The sequence below is a fragment of the Ochlerotatus camptorhynchus genome, unplaced genomic scaffold, assembly GCF_037179485.1.
Source record: "Ochlerotatus camptorhynchus isolate MF236.1 unplaced genomic scaffold, CSIRO-AGI_Acam_v1.1 ptg000136l, whole genome shotgun sequence".
Classification (NCBI taxonomy): Eukaryota; Metazoa; Arthropoda; class Insecta; order Diptera; family Culicidae; genus Ochlerotatus; species Ochlerotatus camptorhynchus.
The window spans coordinates 638763-651648 of record NW_027040626.1 but is presented as its reverse complement, the minus strand read 5'-3'; the positions used below and the strand labels follow the sequence as shown (position 1 = coordinate 651648).

General features: G+C 37.3%; 1 protein-coding gene and 1 non-coding gene across 2 annotated transcripts in view; both read right to left on the bottom strand.

Annotated features, from left to right (window-relative positions):
* Positions 1 to 12886, bottom strand: part of Hand (hand) — a 30894-nt gene that overhangs the window by 4504 nt on the left and 13504 nt on the right. Inside the window, exons 2-4 of the mRNA XM_065220959.1 lie at positions 7001 to 7210; positions 480 to 721; positions 274 to 426 (exon numbers count right to left, since the gene is read on the bottom strand). Of these exons, the coding sequence (XP_065077031.1) occupies positions 274 to 426; positions 480 to 721; positions 7001 to 7210 (605 nt within the window). The remainder of the gene's footprint in view (positions 1 to 273; positions 427 to 479; positions 722 to 7000; positions 7211 to 12886) is intronic.
* TRNAG-GCC (transfer RNA glycine (anticodon GCC)) lies at positions 9439 to 9509 on the bottom strand. The gene has a single exon. It is a non-coding gene; the product is annotated as a tRNA-Gly (tRNA).

Here is a 12886-nt window from a genome sequence, read left to right as displayed (position 1 = left end):
GGGAAGATAGCCAAAAACATACCCCGGGGCAAAATGACTGATGTGCTTTTTCATAGCTACCCCGTTTTTAATTCATGAATTTGACAAGCAGCTTTGCTAATTGAGTAAACTAGCATTTCTGCACATAACATCCCAGAATTAGTAATGGAAAAGCTAAGAAAAACCACACCGGGCGTTTAGGCCCGCCTGTTCTTCCCTACCATATTACCCAATGTGAGCGTTTATTACCGGTTTCCCTTATACAGGAAAATAAACCTAGAACTAGGAACTTACTTGCAGCATACTCTTCTGGGCCCTTCGCTCGGCGTTTATCTTCCTTGACGAGGGTACAAGCTCCGCTCGAAAGTCACAGGATGGATCTTGGTTACCATTAACGACTGCCAGTAGATGAGCAATATAAGATATCGCTAACCGGAGCGTTTTAATCTGGAATGAATGTTCTTGAGCATTTTGATATGGAATGTCAGAGTCAAATCTACCTTTGAGAGCTTCGTATCGTTCGGTACGTTGGGAATTCGATCTCTTAAGGAAGTGTAGGCTGAATTGATACTTTGAGTACGTCTGCGTTCTTTCTTGTTGGCTGTATTGCGTCTTTTGACTACCCTCACTACAGGAACGCTTCCGGAGACGATTCCACTGGACGTATGCATTGATGTTACCGATCCACCGCTTGTGTTTGTCGTGGTTGTAGCTCCATAGTAGCCCTCGTCGCATATGTAGCCTAAACAATTATAAAAACAATATTAAAAAATCAATCGAACTTTAAAAATATATTTATACACCGCCGTTGAGTCTAACTCATGTTTGAGTAAAATTTTAGGGTTACATTTCAATAGGTTTATAGTGGAAATACGTATTTGTCATGGGTACAAATTACTAAGTGGAATTAAATGGAAAATAATCAACTTTTTTGCTGTTGTGAGTATTCCACCAGTGAAATCCGTTTTTGTGAATTTGGGTAAACGGTACTTAGAGACAGATTCAACGGCTGTATCACAGACACTTGCTCCATACTTGCATTTTTTAAAAGCTTTTTTACTATCGAGATTTTTAGCTCGTTGGCTAGTTCATCTCGTGTTCATTCTTGCATTCTCGTCTGTAATATCTGATACATCGCTACTAAGGACTATTCACTTTATAAAACGGACATCGAAAAAAGTACGTAACTTTTGTCATTGTATGTTGTATTCGTATTGTTTATCCAATCAAAATTATTTAATGCTTAAGTTATTGATTGTCAAACCAGTGGCGTCGCCTAACCTCACTTTTTACCTGTTCAACAACTTTGAAAACGTCATGTTTACATTCAAATCAATTTCAAAGAACTCAATGTCTTCTAGTTTCACAAATGTGTATTCATTGAAACCAATATTGTTTTATTTGTTTACGTTTTGATATTTGTTGAACATATGTAGATTGAGGTTAGAGCGACGCCACTGTGTCAAACTCATAGCTTTTTAATGACCATTTTAAGTAAGTCGTTTCAAAAAAAGCATTAACAAAACACACAAAAATTGTATGTTCAGTGTTTATTTTTTTTTATATGAGACCCTCAACTTAAGTGGAAATCTTTAGACTAAAGCCTTTGAACTTTCCAGATCACTAAATTAGATCAAAATGTGGTAAGTTTTGTTTTTAAACATGAGCAGTCATATTGAACTTTGTCATACTTGTTACAAATGTGCATATCCAATTCAAATTTAATGAAAACTGACTGCGGGCAATAGTTTAAAGTTTCAAGATAAGGAAGAATCAAAATAGTTGAAACTTAATATATAAAAAAACCTAACAACCCAATTTCATTACTTCATTATGATGGCTATCCTGCCTTTTGAATTTTTCCTTATTGAAGAGTTGTATAGATTTTTCTCCTTTACTTTACTTAAGTCTTTGTTTTTTTTTATTAGTTGGGTAAGTTCCGATTCTTGAAATTCTTACCTAGGGGATGAGTACTTAAGGGGGTTAGATTTTGATAAGTCTTTAGTGGGAATGACACTGATGAACACATTGTAGTCGAAATGCGTATCTGTCATAGATACCAAAATTAATCAAGTGGAATTATATGGAAGATAACTTTTTTGCTGTTCTATTTAAGCATTCAGCTAACAACCCAATTTCATTACTTCAACTTCATATGTAGTTTGTTTGCTGCAGTGGTAAACATGGCATGACAAATATAATTTTTTTTCCATGATGTGTCTTCCATCGATCTTGTTTTCTGTACTGGAGTACCAATGCAACCGACGCCAGAGAGGCAGCTCCCACACCTGGACCCTATCTATCGACCCATGAACTCATGGGCCGGGGACCAATGGGCTTTCCTCCCGTGATCAAAGATTTTATGCTTCAGAAAATCCCGACGGGAAATATGCTATACTAATAGTTGAAAAATCGTATGTATACTTTATCCTGCAAAACTAATGTACAAATATTGTAAAAATTACGTGCTACTTCAAACGTATTTATAAAATCCATGAATTTTTGCTATGTTGCTTAAAAAATAGAGCTTCATACGTGCCAAAGAATCCAGCTAAGTAGATATAAAATGTGTTTGTCCATTTTATAAAGTAAACAGTTCTTATAAGGCAGACAGCTGTGAAGGTCACAAAAAAAGGGGGATCTGACTATCTGAGAAAAAATGGGAGGCATCATGATCTGAAAGATCCGACCTGATTCATCCCCATCCTGGAGCAGGTTACAAGAGTAATTCCAAGAGTCCTTATGATTGATATACAATGACTACGAAAAAACTTTCGACCAACTCAATCACGATAATTTCTGAGGCGCCCTGAGGCACAAGCATAACATCTTTAACCTCATCTAAGCAAAATACGAGGCTTTCACGAAAAAAGTCCAGCATAATGGAGACTTGTCCGGGTCTATTCGGGTCGTTGCTATTATTTTTCATCGTAGTCGAATAGATCATGGTATCGGATATCTGGTGTCAGAACATTTAATCAAGTGCAGAGGCGTAGTGAGGTTATAGGGTATAGCGCTACTTCGTCGTAATCGTCCATTTCCGTTCTATCGAGCAGAAAACATCACTATAATAAATGATTTCATCGTGCACAAATCAGTAATACGTTTGTATCGATGCGTTAGTTCACAAGCTACAACACAAAGCCTATTAAAGCGTTTTGTGTGCATATTTACACTCATTGTTCTCAAAACAAAAGAAGCGCTCCTGGCCAACTCCCTTTTTCATCCTTCATCTGTAGGACGAAGAAAATCCAATGGCGTTTCAATGCGTTTGGATGGAATTGAAACTCGTAGGACGAATTTGGAATCAAGAAGCAGTGTTAGATTTTTAAAAATATCTCAACAATGTGTGGCTCTTTATCAAATTTAACGGTACTTATGGAAAGGTAAATAAATTTAGGAGGCATATTTGGTAGAAACATTTATTTTTTTGTTAAAACCCGTTCAATAAAGATAAGTAAAGCGTGGCTTGTGCTTAGTAGGACGGAAATTAGATCAAAAACCCTACTACGGCCTTGGGCAGTCTTTGGAAATAATATCAATTGAAAAAAAAGTAAGAGGACACGACACTACCGTAGATTTGACATAGGAGTACGAAAGGTAGTTTTGATGTCACAGCAAAAGAATAGTAAATTCTAAATTGATTTCTTGAATCGTTATCACTGAAAAAGTTTGAAAGGTTGAAATTCGGAAGCAATTTGAGAGCCAATTCTGGACGATGTGTTTTGGATACAAGCTCTTACTTGAAGTCATTGGTTAACACTTTTATCAGTCATTTGTGGTCCTGAAAAGAACCGATAAGGGATGGAAGCTTGGAAGCCAGTTAAGGACAATGCTGTGGAATTTTTTCCTCGATGTTCTTGGAGATGATAGCGGTGTGGAAATGAAATATGTATTAGGGAAAAAACACATCAACCACCGAAACTGAGCATACCAGACGGTACTTGCGTTTATGCTTTTTGATGCAATTTTTTAGCCCCTCCGATTAAGAGGATTCGGTAAGATGGCATAATTCTCTTAATAAGAGGGTTGTAAAATTTGCATCATGAGTCATAAAGATAGGTACCGTCTGGCATCAATATTCGGCGACTGTGTTAGGGAAACCACTTTCTCCCATCACGGAAACGCCTAGTTTTCTGATGACAAAATTACACATTTTCGTGCACAAAACACATGGAATTAGCTGCTTGCGGAGAGCCTTTCGTTATGTACTGGACAACACCACCACTACGCGGTGATTGAATAAACACCGTTCTATGAGACCGGATGGAATTCAACTTTGAAATCTGTGTTAGGGAAAGCGCTTTTCGCAGGCAATCGGTGATAATTTTAATTATCATAGCAACAGTTACACATTCGTGCAACTTTCGATAGTAAAATTTTGAAAAATGAGAAAGTCTTAATTTTTTACAGATTTGTTAAAAAAATTTCCTAACGATTGGCGTATTAAGGATTAAAATCCATCATGTATGGATCGAAATCAGACCACTTTAATGCCGCGACGGACTTTGGTTTTTGGTTTGGTTTGGTTTTTGAAACCATTTTTGGTTTTTGAATACCGATTTTTGAGGTTTTATACCGATTTATAGATTTTTTTTAAATAATCGAAATGATTATTGCCTGTCCGCGCTCAGAATTTTGAAGAAAATTATTGTGAGAGACTTGTATCTTTTTGAATATCTCAATTTTTTCAGCCTTTAAAATTCTGATAAAAAAAAATCATCCTCAAATATGTCTAATGGATACTCTGTCGATTAATGTTTCAATTTCCTCACCGTTTTTGGCTACTCATGAATCTCTAAACAGTCGATGGCTCTTTCTGGTAATTCCGGGGGAATCGGGAAATACTTTTAAACATTATTCAAGTTCCTGGATTTTCTTCCACCTTACATCGTTAATTATTTTCAACTTTCCCGGAACTTCAGGGATGCTTCCATATTTTGATTGCGGAACCACACTAGCTGCAGGAACTTTAAGTTTTGATAATTTAAGGAATGTTTCAATAACTTCTGTTAAAATTCTAAAACCCGAAAATTTCAGGAAAGTCCAGCGAACTCCAGTGGATTTAAGGAAACACCATACATATTTTGGATACTTCACAAGTCCAAAGAACTTCTGGAAAATTTAATGGTTTTCAGGACAGTTTAGTTTCAGGGGAATTGAGAGAACTTTAGAGAGCTCCGAGAACATCAGGACAGATCAAGATATTTCAAGGAACTCACTGACATTTTAAAGGAGTTCCGAGAAACTCAGGCAACTTCCGAAAACTTCAGCATTGTTCCGAGGGGCGCATGACAATTTAAGAAACGTAAGGGAAGTTACATGAACATTAGCACATTTTGACAACATTTTATAGGAAGTTTCGTGCTTATTAATGGCAGTGTCAATAACTTTTAAAAATAAGAAGAATCGGGAAGATTCGAGAACTTCAATGCTGATGTTACAAACAATTCAAGGAAATTGTGAGAGCGCTTAAGAAATTTCCTAATCTTCAAAAAAGTCTGTGAACCTTCAAAGTTGATTAGAGATATTCCGGTAGTCTCATTATAATCAGGGAAGTTTCAAGTATTTCAAAGATGATCGGAGTACTCCAAAACAGCCCTGTTAACTTAAGGAAAATTTCAAGAACTTTTAAGGAATTCCGAGGAAATATGGAATATTCCTAAGTACATTTCAGGAATGTTCCAAAAACTTCAGGGGCATTGCGGGGTCTTCAGGGATGTATTATGACCTTTCTTCAGGAATCATGTCCTTGTTTCTTTCGACTGTTCCGTTAGCGCTCTGACTTCCGACTTCTTCCAGATTTTTTTTCCAATCTACCTTGGGAAGTTTCTGCCAGCGTCTCCAGGAAGTTTTTTCCGTCTTCCAGAAATTTATTTCGTCTAGTTCTGAAATTTTGTCCAGTTAGTTTTTTTTTACTTCTATTGGAAGGTTTTTCCGAGCTTCTTCTGGCTTCCCCTGGAAATGGCTACTTCTGGAATTTACTTCCAATTTCCGAAATTTTTCTGCCTTTCTTTGAATGTGAAATCCGATTTTTTTTTCTGAAAGTTTCTTTAAATTGTCGCCAGAAGTTTCTCAATTTTTGTCTTGGAAGTTCCGTGGATGTTTTTCCGACTTCTCTCAGAACTTTCTTCAAATTTCCTCCAGAAGAGCTTCTTTCTTCTTTCTCTGGATGTTCTTTTCAGCTTCCTAAAACTTTCAACTTATTCCAAAAGTTAATATTTTCGCTTTCAAAAACGGCAAAAATATAAAATAGTTTAAAATAGTAAATACTTTAAAACATTCTGGCAACGCTGAGTAAAGCACACAAAGCAATAGTCAATTCAGGTATAAACCAACGGTCGCGGTACCACCAGCAATGATAGATGACCATTCGGTTTGTTCTTCGAGTGAAACTAAAAATCCTGAAATATTTTGATGTATTCAGCCTAAGTGCCCCCATGTATCAGCGGAGAATACTCAAATGCTACATGTATTCTAATTCGTGTTTGATGGTCTCATAACAGAATATCGAATACCGAGCTCGATCGGTGGTGTCATAAGAAGCCGATATCAACAGAAATGGGAATGTGTTAGAAGTGGAGGTGGGTCGACCCACACAACGAACGGGCAAAAACACAATCTGCAAGCAATGAAATCCCAAGGACAAGTAGCAGCACAGGATGTAAATATTTCACTGAGGCGCCTAGTATACATTAATTAGTCTGTGTGTGGTATCTTGGTCTCACTTCCAGGTAAATACCCACGTGAAATGCTTCCGAATTTACTAAATACGTTGAGGAAAAGTGACAGCTAAATCTATTCTATAACTGTCACATTTCATTCATCATCAACATCTAATCGACTCTAGACCCTGATTAATTGAAGCCTGTGAATCAATATAAGCACCAGTTAACATTGTTGGTCTAGTTAGTTACATCCTCAACTGCTATGGATACGCAATTTAGGAGCCACTACATGTCCTGACAAATACTATCTAGAGCTTTTCTAGTGGAATAATCCCTTCCAGTAACATACTCACTCGTCTTCTCATACCCGACGGGGCAGTAAACTTGCTGACCATGGTGGTGATGATGATACTGGCTACTATAGGGGGACGATCCTTCCGGTCCGGATTGCGATGATAACACATTCTGACCAGGTGAGTACTCATCTCGGTTCTCCAGAGATTCACTGGAACTGCATGGAGAACCCCAGTAGCCTTCCTCCTCCAAGGGTATCACATGAGGGCCTGTGTGAAGTAAATACGCAAGAAGTAAAGATGATACAGAACATGGATGGAAAGAAAAATAAATCGTCAAGGGGAAAAGTGTTATATTTCCTACGGTCTTCCTCAGAAGCGTGCTATGTATCGTATCATAATGATTTGTTTATGAACTGACTGCACTGAGCTGTGTAACTGTGAGGTTGTGTTGCCATGTCGGCATCGGTCGGATGGAGAAAGGAACATATTTTTTGTCTGTTTACATGAGCTTGGCTAAACAAAACGAACACTGTGCGATATATAAGTTCACAGTGAACTGCAGTCGATGAATTGGGAGAAAGTAACGATTAAGGAAGAATTCCTGTAGGATATTTTCAAGTGTTCGAAAGCATGGACCCGGTAGTGGAATTGTTGAATGTACTTGATACTGCACAAGGGAATCGACATCCGTTCAACGATGTTTATTTAATAAATGATGTGTTATTTCCGCATAACATCCCGTAAGGAGTAAGAATCTATGTGTCGAAGCAATTTAACTCTTTTCTACTAATTCGTTATCTTTGAGCACAGTTTCACAGTTTCAGTCTTAATTTTATGTATAATTTCAAATGTTACCAGTTCTGAATAACTAAGGACGTCGATGATAAAAATTTAAAGTATGCTCTATTTGCCAAATGGTTTCAAACTCGGTTTAATGCAATGGCAATAGTCTCTTTATAACGGAAATAAAGTTCTAACATTAAAACTTAGAAGGTTAGGTTTTGCAGAAGTTTTTTTTTTTAAACTGAAATTAATTTAATTCCTGTATTGATTTAAGAAGTAAACCAAATTTTTGAAAACTCTCATTCATTGTTGACATTTTTGCTTTAAAGCCAATAATTGAATTGAGTAATCTCAAAGTATCAAAATAATCTTTATAAATTGTATAGTAATCAAAGACATTCTTAATAATTTATTAGGCACTTGCAACAGGCGGCTGGATCGGAATCACACCGACAGTTTTCTCATCTGAGGACGGCAAGGTTGCAAATAATCATTTCAGCTAAAACAATGTTTTTTTTTTTATTTAATTATGAATTAATTAGATGCCATGATCATATTTTGAATTGGTAGGATAGAGGTTGTGAAGAATCTGTTTGACATATTGAACCTGTTTATTTCACTTAGTGAGAGTCACAATCAGCGATTTTTCACACACTCACTCACTCACTCACTCACTCAGCGATCAGCAAATCGCTGATTGTGACTCATAGAAAGCAAAATTTACAGGTTTTATGTTTCAAACACATACTTTGTAACCTCTTCTTGTAAGTTACAAGTAAAACATGTCATCATACCATCTTTTGGTTTTATTATTCCAAAAAACATTATTATAGCTGAAATGAGTATTTGCAACCTTGGAGGACGGAAAGAAGGACCAAGGTTTCAGGCGACTGGTTCAGAATCACACCGACAGTTCGCTCGAACTTGTTCAATCACTGAGTAGACTCCCTTTTGAACTGAAACTGAGTAAAATTTTCGTGAAAAAGTGTTACAGCCATTGTTTTTTTTTTGTTGGGGGGGTGCATGATTAAAAAATCTCATGATTATTGTAATGCCGGTGATATATTGGGAAACAATTTCCGCTCATTTCATCATAAATCACATTCCCCAATTTTAGGGAAGCTGAATAGATTTCCTCGGAAACAGCTATCAAAGGCATGATAAACATTCTTTTTCACTAAAAATAGATAACACCGACAAGGAAATAATTCCTGGAAACATTTACTCTGTGGAAATTTACACTGGAAGCGTATGAAAACGTTTTTAAGAGATTGGAAAGACCTTCTAGGGTAAGTTGGAAGAAACTTCTTGAAGAAGCTGACAGAATCTGATGAGAGATACACATCCAGAAAAAATCGGCAGAAAATTCCTGGGGAAGTCTGAATGTGCTTTCGGGGCAAGCTGGAAGAAACTTCCAGAAAAAGTTTAAAGAATCTTCCAGAAGCAGTCGGCAGATACATCTGGGGAAGGTCAGCAGGACTTCTGGGGTAAATAGGAATAAGCTCCGCACCTAGTTTACAGCACAACAAAACTACACACGGAAGCTTTTCTTCTCCTATAAAAAAAAAACAAACAAGATCGCACACACAGTGATATTTAGGGCTTTTTGTGCAATATAAAGCTGATATATGGCTTTCAATTTTTATAAAAGCCGTAAATCAGTATTGGGACGACTCGTCGAAATCTGCGCCATCTATCAAAAAAATGTATTTTGCATCGGCCGGGAATCGAACCCGGGCCGCCCGCGTGGCAGGCGAGCATTCTACCACTGAACCACCGATGCTTATATAGAGTGCTAAATTTAGCCAATGAGTTTTGACTTTCATGACATAACTCAAAACAGGCTATGATTAGACTAGGAAATTTTTCTAATAAGTAAGTAATCCTACACAGTTTGACTGGCTTCTCACATCATCAAGCGGAATAAGTTCGTTAACAATACATCTGCCATGGCATTGTTGGATGTCGAGAAGGCGTTCGACAATGTCTGGCATGATGGTCTAGTGTACAAGCTGCATCGCTACAACTTTCCGATCTACCTCGTGAAGATCATCAAAAACTACTTGTCGGGTAGATCATTCCAGGTCTACTTGAACAATGTCCCCTCTGATACGTTCAACGTTGATGCGTTGATGGGGTCCCTCAGGGTAGCCTGCTTGGGCCTATCCTATTCATAATTTTCACGTCAGACGTTCCTCCCTTGCCGGGTGGTGGTATCCTATATATGTTCGCAGATGACACCTCCATCATCTATTATAATAAGGGTCGAGTGATCCGTGCTCTGGCGAGCAAACCACAATCAGGTCTGGATGTTCTGTCCGACTATTTCAAGAGCTGCAAGATTTGTATCAATGCAGCTAAAACACAAACCATTCTGTTTCCACACTCGAATTCACCTCGACTTGTTCCACCTGCTAACGTCAAGGTCCATCTTGATAGCACTCCCATTGAATGGTCGAGTGAAGTAGTCTAGCTTGGTCTCACCCTCGATAACAAATTGCTATTCCGATCCCATGTGCAAAAGACATCCACCAAGTGTAACATCTTGATCAGGTCGCTCTACCCTCTGATAAACAGGAAGTCCACCCTGTCCCTCAAAAACAAGCTTGCTGTCCACAAGCAGATCATTCTGCCGGCTATTGAGTATGGTATGCCAATCTGGAAGAGTTGTGCTAAGTGCCACCACCTAAAGCTTCAGAAACAAGATCCTCAGAATGACTGTTAACCACCGCGAACTCGTAATTCTGATATTCACCACCTGGCCGGTCTTCAAACACTCGAGGAGCGAAAGACTTCACAGTGAGCGTTCACTCAGAGTGAGCACTCACGAGTCGTAAAATCGCTGATTGTGACCCTCTGAAAGCAATATTGACAGATTTTTTGTGTCAAACACATACTTCACGACCTCTTCTTGTAGCTTACAAGTACTAATTATCATTATACCATCTCATGATTTCATTATTCCGAAAAACATTTTTTTATAGAAAGTGAGTGGAAGTAACCCTGGTTGTGCACATTGCTTCAACCAGTAGATACTTAAGTGAATACTAAAATAATTAAACATGTTTTGCTTTAAACCTCTGTTAGCTTTGAAGCATTCCTCACAATGTTTTTAGAATACAGTACACTGAAAAAATAGTTGTACATAGAACATAACATTTAAACAACTGCACATAGGTCATTCCGGTGGTAATGTGATATTACATTGTACAATGTACGCTGATGTTACGAACAAAATTACGTCCATTGATATTACATCTGCTTGTTGCTATTATATCAATATTTCATTCATAAGTCTGAATCACGTTGTTCGATACAACATGTTTGTCTGCTGTGTATTCTATCGATCCGCCTCCCCGCCTCTAGCATGCTACGCACCTGGAGTGAACTATATTGTTAATATAGTATATTTGGTGCTACCGGTGCTACACGGCAAAAAATATGTTTGCCAAAAAGGACAAAATTATCATTAAGACATGCATGAACTGACATTACGCTGCTTTTAATGCATTTGTTTATTTGTGTGGCCATAAAAATTACATGAGATTTTCGACATGATTGAAGTGCATCCTCTTGGATGTAATATTAAAATTTATTTTTTGCTGTGTACTCTACAACTTCCGACTGAAATACGAACACACCTATAGAGTTGTATGCCTTGAATCAATTGCAAATATACTGTATTAACAATATAGTTCACTCTTTTGTTTTTTCGGAGATATGATTTTCAGGCCAACAAGCGCGCTATTGCATCAGAAAGGGAACTCAAAGTATTCATTACTACAGCAGCGAATTAAATCAAAACTTGTTTAAACAATTATTTTCGTCTTCCCGTAAGTATCAAAAAGCCTTTGCAATATGCACCAATTTTTTTCCCGGATTGTAATTAATGTAATTAAATTATATTTGTCATGTGTAATAATAGCAAATGACTCACCCCTCGAATGTAATCAAATGCATATTGGTTAACTTTTCTCAATGACGTTTATATAAGAACCGGGTCAACAGGCAGCTTGCTGGTGTTCAAAGCTAATCTATTCTAGATAGAGCTGGAATTAGGGCGTAACAGCTTTTATAAACAATGACTTCTCTCGAGGATTTCTCAAAAGTCATGGCTCTCCTTGGCAAATCGATATAACCATAGAGGTAACTCTAAGACTAGTATGTCCAGAAGAAACGTGCTCAACTTTTTGGCTCAGCTCTGGTACTATCTTCGGTCCCAAGCTAATCGATTCACCCCTCGAAACATAGGAAAATCAAATCACCCCTCATTTTATCTGTCAAACTTTCATAGCGAATCAAAACAAACATAGTGTAGTACTGGAATTTATAGTAGAATGGGATACGTTAATCGATTTGCTTGGGACCAATAGGCTAGTCAAGTAGTGAGCCAATTTAAAATCGTTAGTTTCGTATTGATTGTTGATATAACCATAGAGTAGGGAAAGGCTTCCCCTACTTGGTGGATATGTTGGTTTGTGTAGGCGTGCCTTGAATTCCTAGAAATCAATGAGAGAAGTCATTGTTTACAAAGGCTCTTACGCCCTAATTCCAGCTCTATCTAGTATTATAAACATTGCTGAGTACTCAAGTGACGACGTCACTCTACCATAACATTCCATACTGCGAGCAGTGAAATTTACGTCACTGCCAACAGCTGTTTCGTGTAAAAAGATAAACAATGCAATGAAATACGAACACCACTAAACATTTGTACATTTCATTAACACCAATAAACAACAATGTAAACAAACCAGAAAATGAATTGTAAATATTGCCGCCACCGTTTAATTCATATAGGGGAAATTTATGTAATGTCGGCCTAAATGCCTCTAATTTGGGCCCATACATAAATTGAGCAATCGACTAAATTTTCAATATCGATCAAAAATATCCATTAGTACTATCCCTAGATGAACGCGTCATTGGGATGGTACCTTTTTGCTACGATTTAATAAAACAAGTATAGAATACGCCATTTTGGAAAAAAAAATGCAAGATTTAAATCTACAAATTTTAGAGATAGCTTAATTCTCTGAAGCAAACAACCAGTTTTAGTTTTAGCAACTAACATTCACAAATAGCTTAATCCTCTACTGCTCGATTATTTTTAACTCAGCTTTCAATTTCAATCAATTTAGCTTTATGCTTGGGAAGTAG